Here is a 19,525-nt window from a genome sequence, read left to right on the forward strand (position 1 = left end):
AGCTGTGAAAAGTAACATATTATAAGGAATACTATTAAAAGTGAATATGCATATAGTGATTTTCTTTGAATGTATGGGCTTGAAGATAGGTTGGGTATGCCCTGGATTGCATTTCTGTAAGTAGTCTTCACACTTAAAGCATGTTTCTATTGTTCTGCCCTGCCTATCTGTACTATTTCTGTTGTTGTATTGAACTATATTGGGTTAGTATCAGGGGCGGACTGACCATTTGGAAACTCAGGCACTGCCCAAGGGCCCGGGGTCAGTAGGGGGCCCCGTGAGATGCCCCTGGTACCTTTTTCATAGCCTTTTTTGAGTTATGGCAAGGACACAGGGGCCCCATGATCCCCTATTGCCCGGGGGCCCCATGAGTTGTCAGTCCGCCCCTGGTTAGTATTGTTTGATGTATTCTTAGATCTAGTGGCAATTTTGGACCACTACAACTTGTTTGCTGATGTGATTTGGCATCTCCTGTTTAGTGCTAGTTATTTCAGTCCTAGCTAGAGCCTCCTGGTGTCTTCCTTGCTTCCTCAATCAGTGTTAATATTTTGCAGAGAAAGGGCTTAGGAAAGTCAACCTCTTCTTATACTTCAAAAAATTGAATGGGACTAAGTTATCCAATACATTTCTGGAGTCACAAATGAAATGATACTTAACCTCCCTAGCGGTCTGATTATGTCCATATTTCTGTGCTCAAAGCGGTACATTTGTTTGCATGGAAATATGTAGTTTTTTATTGTAGGCCTGTAATTTTTAGGAATAACTCACTGAAATCTGTCCGAACAAGAGTCTAGTAAACATCCCGGGTATGTTAAAATTTGAACACGAAATTATAAATTATAATTTAATAAATAATCATAAAAATAATAATATAATAATAATAAATTTAATTAAATAATGTAATCAAACCAAAAACACTGAAATTTGAAATAGAGCGCCAAGTTCGCACATCGCTGAGCAAAGTTGCAAAATCATTTTCAGTGTCTGATGACGAATTTCCCTACGAATCATTATCGATCAATTCTGCAAGTGGTTCTAATTTACTATCGCTGTTCTCTAGCCGGTCTAAAACCGCTTTTGACCTAAAGGGATGCTTTTTGGACGCCATGGACGTTTCTCAGTTTCCAGGCAGAAAGAACAGTAAAAATTCAGGCAGGGCGCAGGACAAAGCACTCGGGACAAAATGTATGTGAAATGGTTTGATATAGTAATGTTTTACTATGTGATTATAGTGTATTTAGTGAATGTCACTTTTTGTCATTTTCAAATTTCCCGCCAGTTCCGTCCCCCGTACATCCCATATGTCGCAGAGAACGGAACCCAGAAGACAGATGGAGGAGGACATTGCCGGAGACACTGCAGGAGGGACATCGCGGGAGCGCAGGACAAGGTAAGTGCAGAAGAGATCCCGGAGCAACGCTGCAGAGTATTCCCGAGTGTATCTCGGGGTTACCGCTTGTGGTGCTGAAACTTTACCCCGAGCTACACTCGGGAATACCTCCAGGGGGGTTAAAGATCTGCTATTGCTGCTGTTTAGCTTCAGTAGTGCTCCAACTTGCCAAAACATCATCCAACTTCACAGATTTCTCCATTACTCTCACTGGTCTCTACTTGATGGCAGCTTGGAAGCTAATCCTGAAACAGTGGACATCACCAACAGCCCCAGCTATAGCTGCTCTGCAAAATGAACTCAAAAATGTAATGCATAAAGAAAAGCCTGAACACAATGAACAATTCTTTTCTCTAAATAAGCACTTTTTTGTCAGGGGACAAGCCTTTATGGACTCTAAAATCAGTGCGCTAATGTCTTCTTTCCAATTCATTGAATGGTACCCTAAAGTGGAAGTAAAGTCAAGACCTAACTAATCCTAAACCTAGTCCCACCCTCATTCTAAGCCTAATCTATCTAAACCTGTAAAGAAAAGATCGCTATACTTACCTATTTTGAAGCCGCCCCAGTTTGATCTCCAGCTGCTCCTCTGTGTGCAAGAGAAAGTCGACAACAGTTGGAAAATGCCTGGGAAGTGACGTCGCCAGTAGACTTACTATGGGGCTTCCTATGTTGGCTGCCTCTCCTACACACTGAGACAGCCACTGACATCCCAGCCTGGGACGGGACCGGACCAGAGTGGCTGTAAAATAGGTATGTACAGCAAACTTTTCTTCACAACGATAGATAGATTAGGCTGAGAATATGGGTGGGAATAGGTTTAGAGTTAGGTAGGTTTTGCCTTTACTTCCACTTTAAAGCATCTCTCAGGAACTCTTTGGGAACACTCACTCTTTAACTTCTTACTCTGACAAGCTTTGGATGGCGGGATTTTCTTTTCTGAGACTTGTCTACTGAAAATTTGCTAGATTGTTGTCTCAGTTATATTGATTTTCCAAGTTTTATTGTTTGATCCCCTAGAAGTACTTGTGCTAAACTGTCACATATGGTACATTTGCCCACACCTAGCCCACCCTCCTCTTTCACCTTCCCCCATTTTTCTCTTTATCTCTTTGTTTTCTTTAATCTTATCAGCTATATCCATAGCTCCTTGGCTACCATATTTGCTTATTCCATATATTGAATAATACTGTATATGGTTTTCAACATCTATGCCTTCAACCAGGGATTAGTCTGCTATTTTATGTAGTTTCTTTTATCACCTTAGTGTATGTTTTTATTTTTTAATTTTTTTTTGCTCTTGTCACTGTTGTAATGGAACGGTTGGTTACTTCCGACTGCGCTTGGGTACTTCCGTTAGACTACTGCATCCATGTCCGAACACCGACAACAGACACCACAGCAGACCATACAAGACTAGACAACACCAATCTTGAAGTAAACCAGGAAGTAGACTAGTTTATTTTAACACAGATACAAGATATATACACTCAGGGGACAATCCCCCTCCCTGCATAATGACACAGGGTGGGGCAATCTACATTTAGTAACAAGAGACATACCAACAGACAGTCCCATCAGGAGGGAGGGCTGCTGGAGACACCCCTCACCAAGCCAATACCCATAAACACATACACCCCATAATAGGTTGCTCCCAAGCCAGACACACACTAGAACAATGGGATGCAACCACATAACATCAATCAACAACCCCCCACCCCAATATTAGGACAGATCACCCTGTACCCCTAACAGGCACAGGGTGATTTACACATAAGAGGGATATGGGGAGCTGAGATAGGGGTCTCCCCACCTCTCCAAAGTGAGCTAGGTTCCATGGGCCCCCCACCCAAAGTGACTCCCATCACAACTGTAAACTATGAATCTTTATTTTATGCCTTTTTGGTATTTGATGGATGTTTACACAATACTGTATTCTGTGTATAATTTATCCTGGAAACCTAATAACATTTCTTTAAAAAGACAGGAAAAATCATTTGTACTGCAATTATCTGAGGTAAAATTGTACTGGATTCAACTTCTGTGTCTTATTGAAGAGTCAAGCTGCCTGTGGATGGTGCTAGGTCAGCAGGTGACCATACTGTCCATATGGACTGGGTCTAAGGTTGTATGACAACTCATGTATTATTCTTTTCACCAGTAGTTATGTAAACATGTGCTACTTTGTATTGCAACCGTATGCAGCATCTGTGTTTTTGCTGTTCATCTTATGTCAATGCAAGGCTGTGACCTAGCTCAGAGTGATCAACAGACACACTTTGTGGCTTATTCTGTCATTTACTTTTCTGAGTAGTTGTTCAACAAGAACATTCACTGCATGACCTAATACTGTTATAATGGCTAAATAAAGCACCTAGAAATGTTGTATATAAAGCACAGTTGTGAAATTGTGGCATGGAAACCAAAAAAGTGTCTGCCTTCTAGCTAAGCAGACAGACAATTAAAACATGACACGCGGATATAGGTCCTCACCTTTTCCAGGTACAACAGAAGTGTACCCTTTTCTTCTGATCCCTTGTTAATCTCAAATTTGGTGATATATTTGTCCACACCTCTAGACAGCTGTGATTGAGAATAAAGTGCATAGTTAGTAAATACAAAAATTAGGTAAAACTTTTTCTTCTTCTTGGTCCAGGAAGCTCACCTTACTAAGGCTTTCAACGTCTGGAGAAAACCCAGTCATCATAGAAATGTCAATAATAGACATGGTGGCATCCCGGTCTTTCAAAAACCTGCAAAAAAGGTGGAAGTACTTGTTTTAAATAGGGGGGAAAAAGAAGGGTAAAGGAAAAGAAAGATACATTAATACATGGGAAAGCAATAGGAAAAGGAAAGAGGAGTAAGAGAAGGAAAGAAAAGAAAATGGAAAAAAGTAGGAAAAAAAAAGTGAATCAAAGGAAAGGGAATGAAAAAAAATGAAAGAGAATGGAAAGAAAACAGGAATCAAAAGAGGAAGGAAACAAAAAAGAAAAGAGAGATGTTAGAAAAGGAAAGAGATGAGAAAGGGAAACAAAAGGAAGTTAAGGAAAGGAGAAGGAAGCAAAGAAAACAGAATAGAAAGAAAAGACAAATGAAAGTGGAAGGCAAGGGTAGGAAATAGATGAAAAAGGCAAGGAAAGATAAAGGAAAGAGATGACAAAAGAAAGCAAAGGAAAGGAAAAGGAGTTAAAAGTATTGAAACAAAGGAAAGAGAATGGAAAAAAGGTAACTGAAAGTGAAAGGAAAGGGAATGAAAAGGGAAAAGTAGGAAAAAGGAAAGGAAACAAAAGAAAAAGGAAAGAGGTGACAAAGGAAAGAGGTGACAAAGGAAAGTAAGGGAAAGGGAAGAAAGGAGAAAGGAAGAAATAGGCAAACAAAGACAAAGTACAGAGCTGACAAAGGAAAGCATAGGAAAGGAAAGAGAAAGGCAGAAGGGAAAGGAAAGGGAAGAGAGAGAGAAATAAGGAAACAAAGGAAAGAGAAGGCAAATGAAAGTGTAAGGAAAGGGAAAGGAAAGAAAAGAAAAAAGAAAGAAAATACAAAGGAAAGAGGTGACAAAGGAAAGCATGGGAAAGGGAAGAAAGGGGAAAGGAAAAAAAAAAGGGCAAGAAAAGACAAAGAACAGAGCTGACAAAGGAAAGCATAGGAAAGAGAAAGGAAGAAGGGAAAGGAAAGGGAAGAGAGAGGGAAATAAGGAAACAAAGGAAAGAGAAGGCAAATGAAAGTGAAGGCAAATTAAAGTGAAAGGAAAGGGAAGGGAAGGGAAGGGAAGGGAAAGGAAGCAAAAGAAAAAGGCAAGGAAAGACAAAGAAAATCCAATGAAATGGAATGGGAAAAAAAGGAAAGTAAATAGAGTAAAAAAGCAAGGAAGGACAAAGAAAATAAAGGGAAATGGAAATGGAAGAAAAGGGAAAGGAAAGAGAAAAAAAAAGACATGGAAAGACAAATGAAAATGGCAACAAAATAAAAGCAAAGGAAAGGGAAAAAAGACGAAGTGAAAGGAAAGAGAAAAGAAAGGAATGTAGAAGGAAGTAAAGGAAATGGAATGAAAAGAGAAGGCAAGTGAAAGGAAAGTGAAGAAAAAGGAAAGACAAACTAAAGAAGTGACAATGGAAAGCAAAAGAAAGGAAAGCAAAGAGAAATGGTAGGGAGAAAAGAGGAAAGCAAAAAGGAAGAGATGGAAACAGAAAAAAAAAATAGGAAGGAGAAAGAAAAGAAGGGGAAATGAAAGGAAACACAAGGGAAGTAAAGCAAAGAGAATTGAAAGGGGATAAAAAGGAAACCATATGGTAATAAAAGGAGAGGAAAGGGAAAAAACATGAAAGGAAAGGAAAATATAGAAAAGGAAAAAAATGAGAACGCAAAAAAGAAAGTAAAGAAATAAAATGGAAAAACTAAGGAAAAGGAACTGTATAGACTTTGCAAAGTCACAATTCTGCAGACTTTAACGGTGGCTTAAAAACAGGAGCCATAGAAACAGGGGCGGAGTGACCATTTGGAAACTCGGGCACTGCCCGAGGGCTCGTGGTCAGTAGGGGGCCCCATGAGATGCCCCTGCTACCTTTTTCATAGGCTTTTTTTGAGTTTGGGCAAGGACACAGGGGCCCCATGATCTCCTATTCCCCGGGGGACCCATGAGTTGTCAGTCCGCTCCTGCATAGAAATTTCAGCCATAAGTAGGCTTGTGACCCTGTGGATCTTATAGTTTTCCCTGAGCCCCTAAAGCAAAACTAATAATATAATTCCCCTTCAGCCCAGCTATGCAATCTATTTTACATTAAATATTACAAATCCACTGAATACCAGAAATAAGGCTGACAGTGGGAGGAACTGCACTGTAAGCCAGTTTTCTATCTTGCAGAATGCAGAGAGCAGGCTCCATCCTCCTTCTTCCCAAATCACACTGCTCTGTATGGAAACAGTGGGCACTATATAGTATCTTTCCCCACAGCATGCCATCAGTTAGAAAAAATTAGAAAAAAGAAAGTACCCGCCCCCCACAAAATCAAAACTGACGAGTAGCAAAGCAGGAAAACTGTTATAACAAAAATCTATGAAAACCAAGATTCCCATGCAAGTGCAGGCCTCCTAAGGCACCTTAACCACTTCATGTCCGGACACTTTTACCTCCTTCCTGTCCAGGCCAATTTTCTGCTTTCAGTGCTATCACACTTTGAATGACAATTGCGCGGTCATGCATCACTGTACCCATATGAAATTTTTATCATTTTTTTGAGACAGATAAAACTTTATTTTGGTGGTATTTATTCACCACTGGGATTTTTATTTTTTTTTGCTATATAAATGAAAAAGTCAAAAAAGTTTGAAAAAAAGTGTTTTTCTTATAAAATTTTGCAAATAAATAATCTTTCTTCATAAATCTTGGCCAAAATGTATTCAGTTATCTTTTTAGTAAAAAAAAAAATAACCCAAATTAGTTTATAACCAAAAATTATAATTTTTCCCAAAATTTTTTTTACATTTTTATTTTATTTTTTTATATTATTATTTATGGTTTTTTTTTAAGATACTGTCACCCTAGCAGTACAGTGTCACCATAGTGACACTGTACTACTTGTGGGGGGTGATGAAGATTTTTTTTTTTTTTTTTACACTGATTGCTTTTACACCCATAAAGGCTGTAAAAGCAATCATTTCTCCTTCTCTGTGCAATACTGTGTGAGCTGTGATTGGTCACAGTTTGTCACATGGTACAAGGCTGTTGTGAATAGCGTTGTACAGGGGCGGACTGACAACTCATGGGGCCCCTGGGCGATAGGGGATTATGGGGCCCCTGTCTCCTTGCCCAAACTCAAAAAAGCCTATAAAAAAGGTACCAGGGTCATCTGATGGGGCCCCCTACTGACCCTGGGCCCTCGGGCAGTGCCCGAGTTTCCAAATGGTCAGTCCGCCCCTGGCCTTGTACCATGTGACCTCTGTGATCATTCACAGATTTCACACGTAGTAAGCAATGATGTCAGAAGTGACACCTATTCATGTGATCACTGATTGGCCAATCAGTGATCACATGATTGGGACCTCACACAGAGGTCCCAGGGAGTGCGCACAATCCAAAATGGCGGGCGCCTTTTATGAATGGCAACCCACCCCTGCACTGCCACCGTCTGGCCGTTTATATACAGCGGCTAGACAGGCAGTGGTTAAGATGTTCATTTTTATCCCCCCCCCCCCCGCCTCAGCAGCCCTGAGCTGTTATGCAAGTGATGATTTTCTGTACATCATTTCAGCTGCTTGTTCTTTTAAAAGAATCCTGCTGGATTTTTGAATAGCATCGTGTAATAAGAATATTCATACCTTGCACAGACCTCCAGTGAAATAGTTGAAATAGCCCCGTCTGGTCTCCGAACTGTAAAAAAAATATATTATTATCATTTATATTGCACCAACAGTTTACACAGAGCTTTACAACATGAGGGCAGACAGTACAATTACTCTACAATTTAAGACAGGAGGGATCAGATATCAAAAACAGATATCCGCATCCCCCCCAAAAGGTTCCAAATATGGCAGTGGAGAGGGGGGGCAAAAAAGTGGAGCTTCCACTTTTGAGTGGAACTCTGCTTTAACCACCTCCCGTCTGGCCCATGTATATAAATGACTGGACAGTGGCAGTGCAGGGTCAGGTGGCCATTTATAAATGGCCTCCCCGCGCCCTGCTTGTGCGCGCTCCCTGGGAGCGTGCAGCACCGCGATCCGGTGCCCGCTGTTCTTATCTCTAGGCTAACCTTAAGCTTGTGTTTCTTTCTGCTTTTTTTTTTTCTCAATCCCCACATATCTTCTAACATTCTGCTAAAACTTTGTAACAGTACTGCTTGGACCTTGAAGAAGGGGACACTCCCCGAAAGCTTGTCCTCAAAATTGTATGTTAGTGCAAATACAAAAAGTATCACGGACAGTACTCAATTGTTTCTGTATACAGGAAAAAACGGTTTTTCAGTCTTCCATCTTAGCTGATATGTGTGACATATGCATACAGCCAAGAACACAAAAGTAATTGTGCATGCACAAGGTTTTACATCACTTCATCATAGTTACATAGTTAGTCTGGCTGAAAAAAGACAAAAGTCCATCCAGTCAGGGGCGGACTGACAACTCATGGGGCCCTCGGGCAATAGGGGATCATGGGGCCCCTGTGTCCTTGCCCAAACTCAAAAAAGCCTATGAAAAAGGTACCAGGGGCATCTCATGGGGCCCCCTACTGACCCAGGGCCCTCGGGCAGTGCCCGAGTTTCCAAATGGTCAGTCTGCCCCTGCATCCAGTTCAACCATAGAAAAAAAAAAATCATCTTCTGCCCAGAATAATAGTGCAGGACGTAGATGAAGACTTTGAATAATGCCTGAACTAAGATAGCGCTGGCCCCCTGGGTTGAAAGCAGCAACCCCAAATATCATGTCAAAGCCCTGTAAAAAGTATATTAAATTAGTTTTAGAGGGGAGAGATATTCCACTGAACTGAAAAAATCATAGAGCCCTTCTAAAACCCTTTCTAGACCTAGCTCTTAGCTCTGTTCAGATCTGTGATAGCACATACACCACAGCATAACAAAACCAAGGCTGTAAAGGTCACCAACGGCCACACTTACCATTTTCTTCCTCTTTAACCTTGACTGTCAAATCAAAGTTTTTGCATTGTCGTTCTTTCTCTGTCACAATGGCATGATACACTGACATGACCTGAGGGAAACACACATTTAGTTCACATGGTTTTGTATAAGGTTTTGGTAGGACCATACAGTCATAGTAACGTACGTAGAGTCAGTTCTCCTTTGCACTGGTTAGTCTTGCTGAAATATGACAATAATGGTTTGTGGAAATTGTGCTGAAGCATCTGTTCATTTAGAGGGACACTATGATCCAAAAATATTGGATTTAAAAAAAAAGAAAACATATTTACACTTGTTTTGTATAAGCCCTTCTGGATCGCCTTGGAACCTAGGCCCATGCTGTATACAGGGACTCTCCAAATTGAGATCAGGACCCTCCAACTCTTGGCACTAATCCCTGCCCCCTGGCAATGACCTGGCAAATGCAGGACCAGGCAGATGAACTCAAAATTGCCTTAGAAAAATGAGGACGTGGGGCACTAACTCTGCTGTAGGTAAGTAGCTCAAACACGTGTAGGAGTTTCTCATCAGAAGTCAGGCCTCCAGTATATCATGACCAACAGCTGGGTCCTTGGAGTAGAATCTTCAGATCATTAAAACAAAACTCCACCAGAAAAGTGAAGTTCCACCTCCCCTCCTCTATCACTTTTGGATTTTTTTTTTCTGGGAGCGGATACCTATTTCTGTCAGGTACCCACTACAACTTCCGCTCTGCTCGTGTAGGTGAGCAGAGAGGATGTTTGGCCCCCTAGCCCCTACCCACAATCGTTTGGGACACGTCACACATTCCAGGAGGCTGTGGTTCCATTCAGAAAACTCAACGTGACTTGCACATATGCGTTGGGGAGTCAGCTGTGAGCCACCAGAATACCACAGCTAGCTTCACACATGATGGCAAGAAGGGGGCACTGGGGACCTGAAGACCAGCGATGAACTGGCCCAGGTGGGGACAGCACTGGATCCCTGGATTGGTAAGTGTATGTTTATTAACCCCTTGGCGCTGGCGCCTCCTGGCCTTTTAAGGGTTCCAGAAGCCGGAAGGCGGGGCAGGGATTTAGGATCATGTGACCGCCGTGATTCGCTGTCATGGCGGTCACATGATCGGGAAAGGTCCTGATCGAAAGAGGAGATCGGTACCTTTCCGTGAGTCCTGAGCGTGTGTGCTTGGAGCGCGCAAGATGCACGTTCTCGGCACATATGTGTTTTTTTATTAGAATGCAAATGTGCATCCGCTCGGCGTCTAGGCCAAGACGCCGGGAGGCTGCACATTTGCGTTCGGCCGGCGGCAAGAGGTTAAAAGTCAGCGACTACAGTATTTGTAGCCACTGACTTTTAATTTTTGTACAAATGCCCAAAGCTCTTTTTTTAAGGAAGAAAGTGCCATATGGCTTTTATTGCCCAATTAAAGTTTTTTTTAGAAACTGCCAATGTGTTTCGGAAACTGTTTAGAAACATAGAGTGACGGCAGAAAAAAAAAAACAAGTAGTCCGTTGAGTATGCCCCATTTTGTTTTGAACTTATTTATAGTATAGTATAGTGATAAGAACAATATCTCCATATACACGGCTTCTTCATAATTTAGATTTCAGTACTGGAAAATTAAAGTGGTATGACCTTACCGTCAGTGTTCCTTGTCCTTTGCCTTTTGCGGTCACCTCAAACTTTTTGTTTAGTCGGGTCTGCAATCAAATTTAATTTGTATGAAAATTAAAAAGAAATAGTCATATGCAAAGCAAGATTACAGACTGAAACAAAGTTAATCACTTCCACTTAAATTCATGTTGTGATTGCCAGTAGTCAGCTGTGAAGAAATCTACTGCCTGACTCCAGACGTTGTCTCCCAGCTCCTGAGAGTGCATAACAGTATCAACTAACCCTTTGTAAAAGTGACACTAAATTACATCCTTATTTGCCAAAAATAATCCATACAAATCCACTAGTCAATGGCCTTGTTCTATTTTTTCCTGAAATTGTTTCTGTTTTTCTGCTTCCTTTACCCATCCTCTTGTGTTCCCAAATCTTCTTCTCTTCATTTTTCTTTTTTTGGAATGAGCAGTGCACATTAGTTGTGGTCATGTACACTGCTCAATGCACACTACAAACACCATAATCCATCTCAGGAGCAGGCAAGAAAGGGTGGCTACATTCTTACATAGAGTGGAACAATGGAGAATGAATGTAGCAACTTTCTAACAGCAAGTCAGATCACAGCAGCAAAAAAATAAATAAATATTGGAGGAGGTTTCCAAAACCTACGCTATATTGTGCCCCACTCCATGTCAGAGACCTTCCCAGCCATTGATCTTTATATCCCGAAGAAAGAATGTCCACTCATAGAGTTGCTGCACCTTTCTGATGGTACTCAGGAAATGGCATAACAGTCACATCATATCGACAAACATGCCGGAGTCACTTGACAATACACAGTCAATCACATTTAGTGGACGATCCTTAGCAGCACTTTAAGCATCCTTCTCCCTCTAACAGTTTCTCCTACACCCGGGGTCATTACTACTCACAAGAATGGGATCTCTGTAGTCATCTCCTCCATAGGTACACCCAGTACCCTCCAGGGAAATAGCCTCACTCAGGAAACTGTTGGCTTGGCCTAAAAGGCCTTTTGCAACTCACACTAGCCTCCACCTCCATAAGGGTCAGGAATTCTACAGCCGGCTCTGAGTGCAGATCTACTCCTCCGTGAACTCAAACCCTGTCCAGAGCCTCCATGTGCTGGTTATATTTGTGCTGGTATGGGATGTTTGGCTCCTATGCCCCAAATGCACTAGTGCTCATCCTAACCTGGCTTAACTCTGGACCTGGCTCACCCTTGACATCATTGCAGGAGGGTTCTAACTAAAAGGGGCTTAGTACCTGATGACACTGTCTGCTGCAACCAGACCCTATTCCAGCGCAGAGTCACCTAGTGTCAGACTGGTTAACTGTACCTGCCTACATATGCAGGTGGGTATCAAGCGAAATCAAACAAGCAGGGTCAACAGCAAAGTCAATCTGAGATGGCTTAAGAAGAAAGTTGAAAACACCAGCTAGAAAATGATAAAAGGAACCATCAGGATCCAGTGTTACTTTAATGGAGATGTAGCCAATCACAATGTAAACATGCATCTACACAACTTATGGTATAAATAGGCTACAGTCACAGGAGTAATAGAAAGTAATCAGAGGAAGAAGGAGGAGGTCCAGAACCAGCAGGGAAGCCACAGAGGCAGCAGAGTTACTCTGGCCATACACCAGTAGAATATTGTTCGTAATTCTTCTTTTTATGAATGTTTGTTAGATTTTTTTATCGTCAGTAGGTTTAAATCAACCACAATGAAAGGAAAGTTGAAGGAGCAGGATGGAAAATTTTTCTCAAATGCGGTTTATGTTTGGTAAAGTCCATTCATTCCAAAATCAAATGTTACAAACAAACAAAGTTTTGAAGTATTATGGAATGACATTTGTGAAGTTATTAAATGTAGTGAGAATTTTCATATAACGGTTCTTACAAACGTCCATTCAAAAATCAACCAGTGTATGGCCAGTTTTAAACCCAGGCAACCTTACAGAAAGATAAGTTGCCTAAAGTTTCAGGACCAACAACTGAACTATTTCCGACTGCCTGATGGACAACCAGTTTATGGACAACTGGAAGACACATGACCAGGGGCGGACTGACAACTCATGGGGCCCCCGGGCAATAGGGGTTCATGGGGCCCCTGTGTCCTTGCCCAAACTCAAAAAAGCCTATGAAAAAGGTACCAGGGGCATCTCATGGGCCCCCAACTGACCCAAGGTCCTCGGGCAGTGCCCGAGTTTCCAAATGGTCAGTCCGCCCCTGCACCTGACTGAAACAGTGAGGATGTTCCTTACAGGTTGCTCATCTCTAGTATTGCCTTATATTTTAAGCAAAATGGTTTGGTCTATTGAAAACAGCTGTCCAGTCTAGTGTTGTGAACACTGTAACTCTTACCTCAGCAGAGCGCGCAAGCATTGCGTTATCAATATTAATGCGGTACATTAAGGGTTGTTGTCTTTCAGGAAGATGTATGGACACATCCATGTCTAAAATGACGGCATTTGGCAATTCTATCTGGTACTGGGCCAAAGCTTGGAACATAACGATGGTGGCCTAAAAGACATTGAAGAAAATCAAAGTTTAGAAAACAGCAATTGCAATCAACATATGCTGGATTCGCAGTGATTGACACACAGGGATGGTTACCACCAGAAAGTGTTGGAGTTTTCTTTGGAGAAAAGGATCTGACATCCAGCTACAGAAGGGACAATGAAAGTTGTGGGTCTATAGTCTATATGCAGGCACCATCAAGTAGCTGCACTTTTCACTTGATAGACTCTTTATTTTTTTTGTGTAGTGTACCTGTTTCCCAAGCTATTGTACTTCCCACCAATTTAATGGAACCATACTTAAAAATACAATAGCAAATAATCTGAAGTGGCAGACAGGATACATTAAAGTGCATCTCTTTTTATAGAGTAGGGAATGGTTAAAACTTCTGCTATTTTGTTTTCCTTTTCTGGGACACAAACAGCAAAAAGGAAGAGGAACCCTTGCTCTCTGTATGGAAGCAGTGGTCCCTCTGCAGTGGTCCAACACTCCCACTCCACAGCCTGAGCTGGAGATCTCCAATCAGCAGGGTGAATGAGGTTGATTACAGATCTCTAGTTCTGACTCGGCTGAGTGAGTGTTGGACTTCTGCAAAGAGAGCACTGCTTCCACTCAGAGAGTAAGTGTCTTCCTCTACAAAATGATGGTAGGGGACAAAGAACTATTCAGACTGTGGCTGATTTCTAAAGAAAATGAACTGTAAGACTTAGCACATCTTTTGGTCTGATGAACCTTGAGTGCATATATACGTATATGATTTAGGCTGAAGGATGAGTTGGGCTTTAACTACTTTGTAAGAGCAAAAGAACCATTTATGCAGCTTACTTGTGTAGATCCATACACCGCTCCATAGTATCTTTGTTCAGTCAACCAGCGTACAAGATCTCCTGTGCGGTCATAGTCTTTCATTTGCAGTAGAGCAAGCAGAGCGTAAGATGTACCCTCCAGAGTAATGAATCGAGATCCTGGTTCTTCCCAATAGCTGTTATCTTTGAAGAAAAGCAGCCAGCAGAATAAATGGTGAGCATGGAATTGCAGTCATCTAGTTCAGGTCCTACACAATTACCATTTTAAAAAACTGATAACATTTCACACCTTAAAAGGAACCTGTCATGAGAGGCATAGGGGTTGATTTACTAAAACTAAAGAGTGCAAGATCAGGTGCAGCTCTGCATAAACACCAATCAGCTTCCATGTTTTATTGGCAAAGCTTAGCTGAACAAGCTGAAGTTAGAAGCTGATTGGCTACCATGCACAGCTACACCAGATTTTCACTCTCCAGTTTAAGTAAATTTATTTATTTCAGGTACTTATATAGCACTGTCAATTTTACACAGTGCTTTCCATATATACTGTACATTCACATCAGTCCCTAACCCTCAAGGGGTGTACAATCTAAGGTCTCTAACTCACATTCATACAGACACACACTAGGGACAATTTAGACAGGAGCCAATTAACCTACCAGCATGTCTTTGGAGTGTGGGAGGAAACCCACACAAACACAGGGAGAACATGCAACTCCAGGCAGGTGGTGCCATGGTTGGGATTCAAACCAGCAACCCTAGTACTGGCAGGTGGAAGTGCTAACCATTTAGCCACTGTAAATCAACACAGTCTACCATTGCAGACTTTGTCTTTTGGAAATACTGATTGCTTGGCTGTCATGCTGCTCTCTTACTTAAACTGACATGAAATAAGCATCTGGTCTTTGACTCCACTCCCACATTCCTGATTTACATGTTGTTCAATGATTTATAAAATTCTGAAGCCACACTCAGAATAACAGTTTTTTGATGGTCAGCAGCCCCCAGATTACTCTCACATCAGGTTTACATAAAATGGATTTCCAAGGAAAATCCCAGTCTCTATATCAGTGATTGTCAATTTACAAGGCATAGGGGGCCTCAACCACAGCTCTTGACATTATCAAAGGGCTGTAGATAATGTTTAGTATATGTAATGGTAGAGAGGACAATCAGAGATTGCAGAGATTCTAGGTCGTCACAAACTGCTAACATATTACAGACTAGTTTGAACACTGCAGAAAGCAATGAAGGACCTAGGACATGTTGCATGATGCTAGTGGAGATCACTATATTGGGTACCATTTTGGGAAGAATCACTCTTTCAAAAATTTATTGAAGACAGGTAAACTAATCTTGCACTGATATACAGCCAATCTATAGTATATGTAATGATGCACAGTAATATAACCTGAGTGTTTAACCAGAGGTGTTGGCATCGAATGGCTTTAGTTAGCGGGGTTAATGCCCCTTCATGGAATCCGTACATGATAATTCTGCAGCATAAAACTGCTCCATACCTCAGAACCAATCAGCAGAGTGTAAGAAATGGAAAAGAAGGAACTGTCTGACAAAGACTAGCCGGACCACTGACAACGTACTCTTTACAAAGACGCTTTAGAAGATAGGACCCCAATCACATCAATTTTCTTTTGTATATACACTATATTGCCAAAAGTATTCGGACACCACTTCAAATCATTGGATTCAGGTGTTCCAATCACCTCCATGGCCACATGTATAAAATCAAGCCTCTAGGCATGCAAACTGCTTCTACAAACATTTGTGAAAGAATGGATCGCTCTCAGGAGCTCAGTGAATTCAAGCGTGGTCCCATGATAGGTTGTCACCTGTGCAATAAGTCCATCCGTGACATTTCTTTGCTATTAAATATTTCACAATCAATTGTTCGTGGGATTATAACAAAGTGGAAGCAACTGGGAACAACAGCAACAGTCATGCAAAATGACAGAGTGGGGTCAGTGCATGCTGAATAACTGGACGCAGAAGTCGCCAACTGTCTGCAGAGTCATTAGCTAAAGACCTCCAAACTTTGTGTGGCCTTCAGATTAGCACAACAACAATGCATAGAGACCTTCATGGAATGGGTTTCCATGGCCGAGCAGCTGCATCCAAGCCTTACATCACCAAATGCAATGCAAAGGTTCGCATGCATTGGTATAAAGCACGCCACCACTGGACTCTAGAGCAGTGGAGACATGTTTCCTGGAGTGACAAATCATGCTTCTCTGTCTGGCAATCCGATATACATGTCTGGGTTTGGCTACTGCCAGGAGAAAGGTACTTGCCTGCCTTCATTGTGCCAAGTGTAAAGTTTGGTGGAGGGGGGATTATGGTGGGGTTGGGCTTGGCCCATTAGTTCCAGTGAAGGGGACCCTTAAGGCATCAGCATACCAAGACATTTTGGACAATTTCATGCTCCCAACAATGTGGGAACAGTTTGGGGATGGCCCCTTCCTGTCCCAAGATGACTGCGCACCAGTGCACAAAGCAAAGTCCATAAAGACATGGATGAGGAACTTGACTGGCCTACACAGTCTTGACCTCAAGCCCATAGAACACCTTTGGGATGAATTAGAGCGGAAACTGTGAGCCAGGCCTTCTCGTCCGACATCAGTGCCTGACCTCACAAATGCACTTCTGGAAGAATGGTCAAACATTCCCAAAGACACCCTCCTAAACCTTGTGGACGGCCTTCCCAGAAGAGTTGAAGCTGTTATAGCTGCAAAGGGCGGGGCCAACTCAATACACTATGGACTGCCATTAAAGTTCATGTGTGTGTAAAGGCAGGCGTCCCAATACTTTTGGCAATATAGTGTATGTGACTTAATAAACTGTATACAGTATATGAAAGTAAAATACCACACCGATCACACACAGAGCAGACCAAAGAGGAAACCCCTCAAGGTAGATTATGGGCATCCCCTTAAAGTGATTGTAAACCTCTGAAATAAAAAATGAACAAAACATATCCTTCTATAGTGTGTACTAGCCTCAATCCAAAGCACCCAGTGTGATTTCTGTGTGCATTCTCTGAAAACTTATTGTAGGGGTTTCAATCTTAACATAAGAGAGACTTTTTTGCTTAACCCCTTCACGCCGGCCGCACACAAATGTGCGGCCTCCTGGCGTCTGGGCCTAGACGCCGAGCGGCCGCACATTTGCGTTCATGTAACAAAAAACATATGTGCTGAGAGCGCGCGCCCTGCGCGCTCCCAGCACACTTGTGCGGTACTCACGGAAAGGTCCCGGTCCGCTCTTTCGATCGGGACCTTTCCCAATCATGTGACCGCCGTGATGACGCGTCACAGCGGTCACATGATCCCTAAACCACGCCCCACCCACCCCGCCTCCTGGCATCTGAAACTCTTAAAGGGCCGGGAGGCGCCAGCAGGAAGGGGTTAAACTATCACTGCCATTTTGTTAAAGCCTACATTGTTCTAACCTAAAGACTGACGCGTCCTTTTTTATCTTTTCATGGAGATCTGCTATACAGTTGAAATAATAGTTTAGATGACCTTCATTTTATGTTCTTGTAATGTCGTTATCTGGTCATATGTTAGTAGTTCATAACTACTATTTAATAAGAACATCCTCCTAATCTGGCCTTCAACTGGTCATCTCTACCCGTCAATCATCACAGCTGGAAGGCAACAGGTGCTTTGAACTTGTGTTATATAAGTACATCTCATTGGCTTTGTAATGTGCTAGGTAATATCTTCCTATGTCTTTGGGACCTAATCAGTGTATAAAGCAGTGTATAGCTGCCATAGAATTAGAACGATAATCTGAATTCATAGTTCTCCCACATGTGGTAAATAAACCTTTGCTTTGCATAGCAAAAAGCCTTCATTCTTTTATAAAGGGGTGAGTCCAGCCTGGACACCTGCTGTCCGCATGAGTTAATTCTGACAGATTATGCCGACACAGAAGTGATTGACAGCATAGGTTGTGCATGTTTCCCTATGATACTGTATAGAGGGGGTTTTTCCCTTCCCTCCACTTAGGTCTCAGATTACATTCAGCTCTCTGCTTTAAGCTGTGCAGTGTGTGATGTCAGGTCCCTGCCCCCTGCCTTCTGGAGCTCAGAAATACTGTGTAAAATGTGTGCTTAGGAGGATTTGTTTCAGCTCTGTGTATTACCTGAAGCTAGTCACTTCAGTGATTATATTTAAAGTGGAGTTGCACTCAACCTATCAAAAAATAAAAGTCAGCAGCTACAAAAACTATAGCTGCTGACTTTTAAAAAAACAGCCACTTACCTGTCCCTCGGTCCCGTGGTGTGTCCCCCGCAGCTCGTTTTGCCAGCCGTCCTGTATTCCAGGAGGCCGGCATCTTGATAGTGGGCACCCGGCTGTGATAGCTTGCGGCTTCACAGCCGGGTACCCACTGCACATGTGCGAGTAGCGCTGCACTTCGTGAATGGTCCTGTAGTCTTCTGGGACCTGTCATATGTCCCAAAAGACTACAGAAAGGGAGGACACCTTCCGCTTCCGATCGCCTAGGTGATCGGACTGGAAGTGGGAGCGGGTACCTGTCAAAATGGCTCCCCCCCGCTCCCCAAAGGTGCCAATCCTTAATGGACAGCAGGGGAGCAGTCCTTAAAGCGGAACTTCCCCTTTTGGGCGGAGCTCCACTTTAAGGATTTACAATCACTTCAAGGACTCTCTTACTCATTTTTTTGCATATCCATTACCTGGTCACAGAGGGCTTGCTGCTTGAATGATTTTTGTGTAGATGTAAAATCTCACTGTGTATGTACAAGATTATGTGACATCCTATATGTCTCCGTACCTTTTGCCACCGACATCAATTTTTCAGAATTTTTGATGGATCCAGCCTTTGCAAGGGCGTATGAGGCAATTGCAACTGAGTATGGTTTTTCCAGATTTGGATACAGGCCCGTCAGGAAACTAACTGCCTTTTCAATACTAAGCTCTAAGTTCTATTGAAAAGGAAAAAAAAAATAAAGGGTATGAATAGGGTGCAATGGTTCTTGAACTCATGAGGTTACTTGCCTCTCGTAACTGTTATTCCTCCCATAATTTCTACTGTGTGTTCACATTCCATCCCATACCAATTAAAGAAGCAGGTGTATTGTTATGCTGTGTGGATTTTACGAATGCACCTTATGCTATAGATTTGTTTCTACCCAATACTGTATTTATTATGGTTACACCTAAAAAATGTTTAAATATATATATTTTGGTAAATATGAAATGGAGATTTTGCATTCTCATTCTTGGCCAACAAGTGAATCATTGGGGGTCACAGATTTTGCTGTCTATCCTTATCTGCTTTGCTTAGAAGTTTACAGAGCTCAAAAGCTCAAACTGGCATTTACAAGCACAAGTGAATGAGTTACCTCCCAAGTGCAGTCCCAATGGATACTTGGGGAGGCTGTGCCTAGATAGTAATACAAATACAAGGATAAAAGCTGGAGACCCTTCAAAAACAGGTCAGCAGTGTCAGACCCCATGTTTTGACCTCAAAGGTTTCCTTCAAAAGGTACAGGTGCCATGTGATCCTGTCTCCAGAACCTAGAGCAGCAATGGGC

General features: G+C 42.2%; 1 protein-coding gene across 1 annotated transcript in view; it reads right to left on the reverse strand.

Annotated features, from left to right (window-relative positions):
• C3 (complement C3) overlaps window positions 1-19,525 on the reverse strand; it is a 151,937-nt gene that overhangs the window by 10,879 nt on the left and 121,533 nt on the right. The window contains exons 28-35 of the mRNA XM_089656129.1: window positions 18,763-18,913; window positions 13,967-14,130; window positions 12,986-13,144; window positions 10,635-10,694; window positions 8,995-9,085; window positions 7,706-7,757; window positions 4,056-4,143; window positions 3,884-3,973 (exon numbers count right to left, since the gene is read on the reverse strand). Coding sequence (XP_089512255.1) covers window positions 3,884-3,973; window positions 4,056-4,143; window positions 7,706-7,757; window positions 8,995-9,085; window positions 10,635-10,694; window positions 12,986-13,144; window positions 13,967-14,130; window positions 18,763-18,913 — 855 coding nt within the window. The remainder of the gene's footprint in view (window positions 1-3,883; window positions 3,974-4,055; window positions 4,144-7,705; window positions 7,758-8,994; window positions 9,086-10,634; window positions 10,695-12,985; window positions 13,145-13,966; window positions 14,131-18,762; window positions 18,914-19,525) is intronic.

Source organism: Staurois parvus, unplaced genomic scaffold (assembly GCF_062004578.1).
Source record: "Staurois parvus isolate SC_StPar_1 unplaced genomic scaffold, SC_StPar_1.0 ptg000887l, whole genome shotgun sequence".
Classification (NCBI taxonomy): domain Eukaryota; kingdom Metazoa; phylum Chordata; class Amphibia; order Anura; family Ranidae; genus Staurois; species Staurois parvus.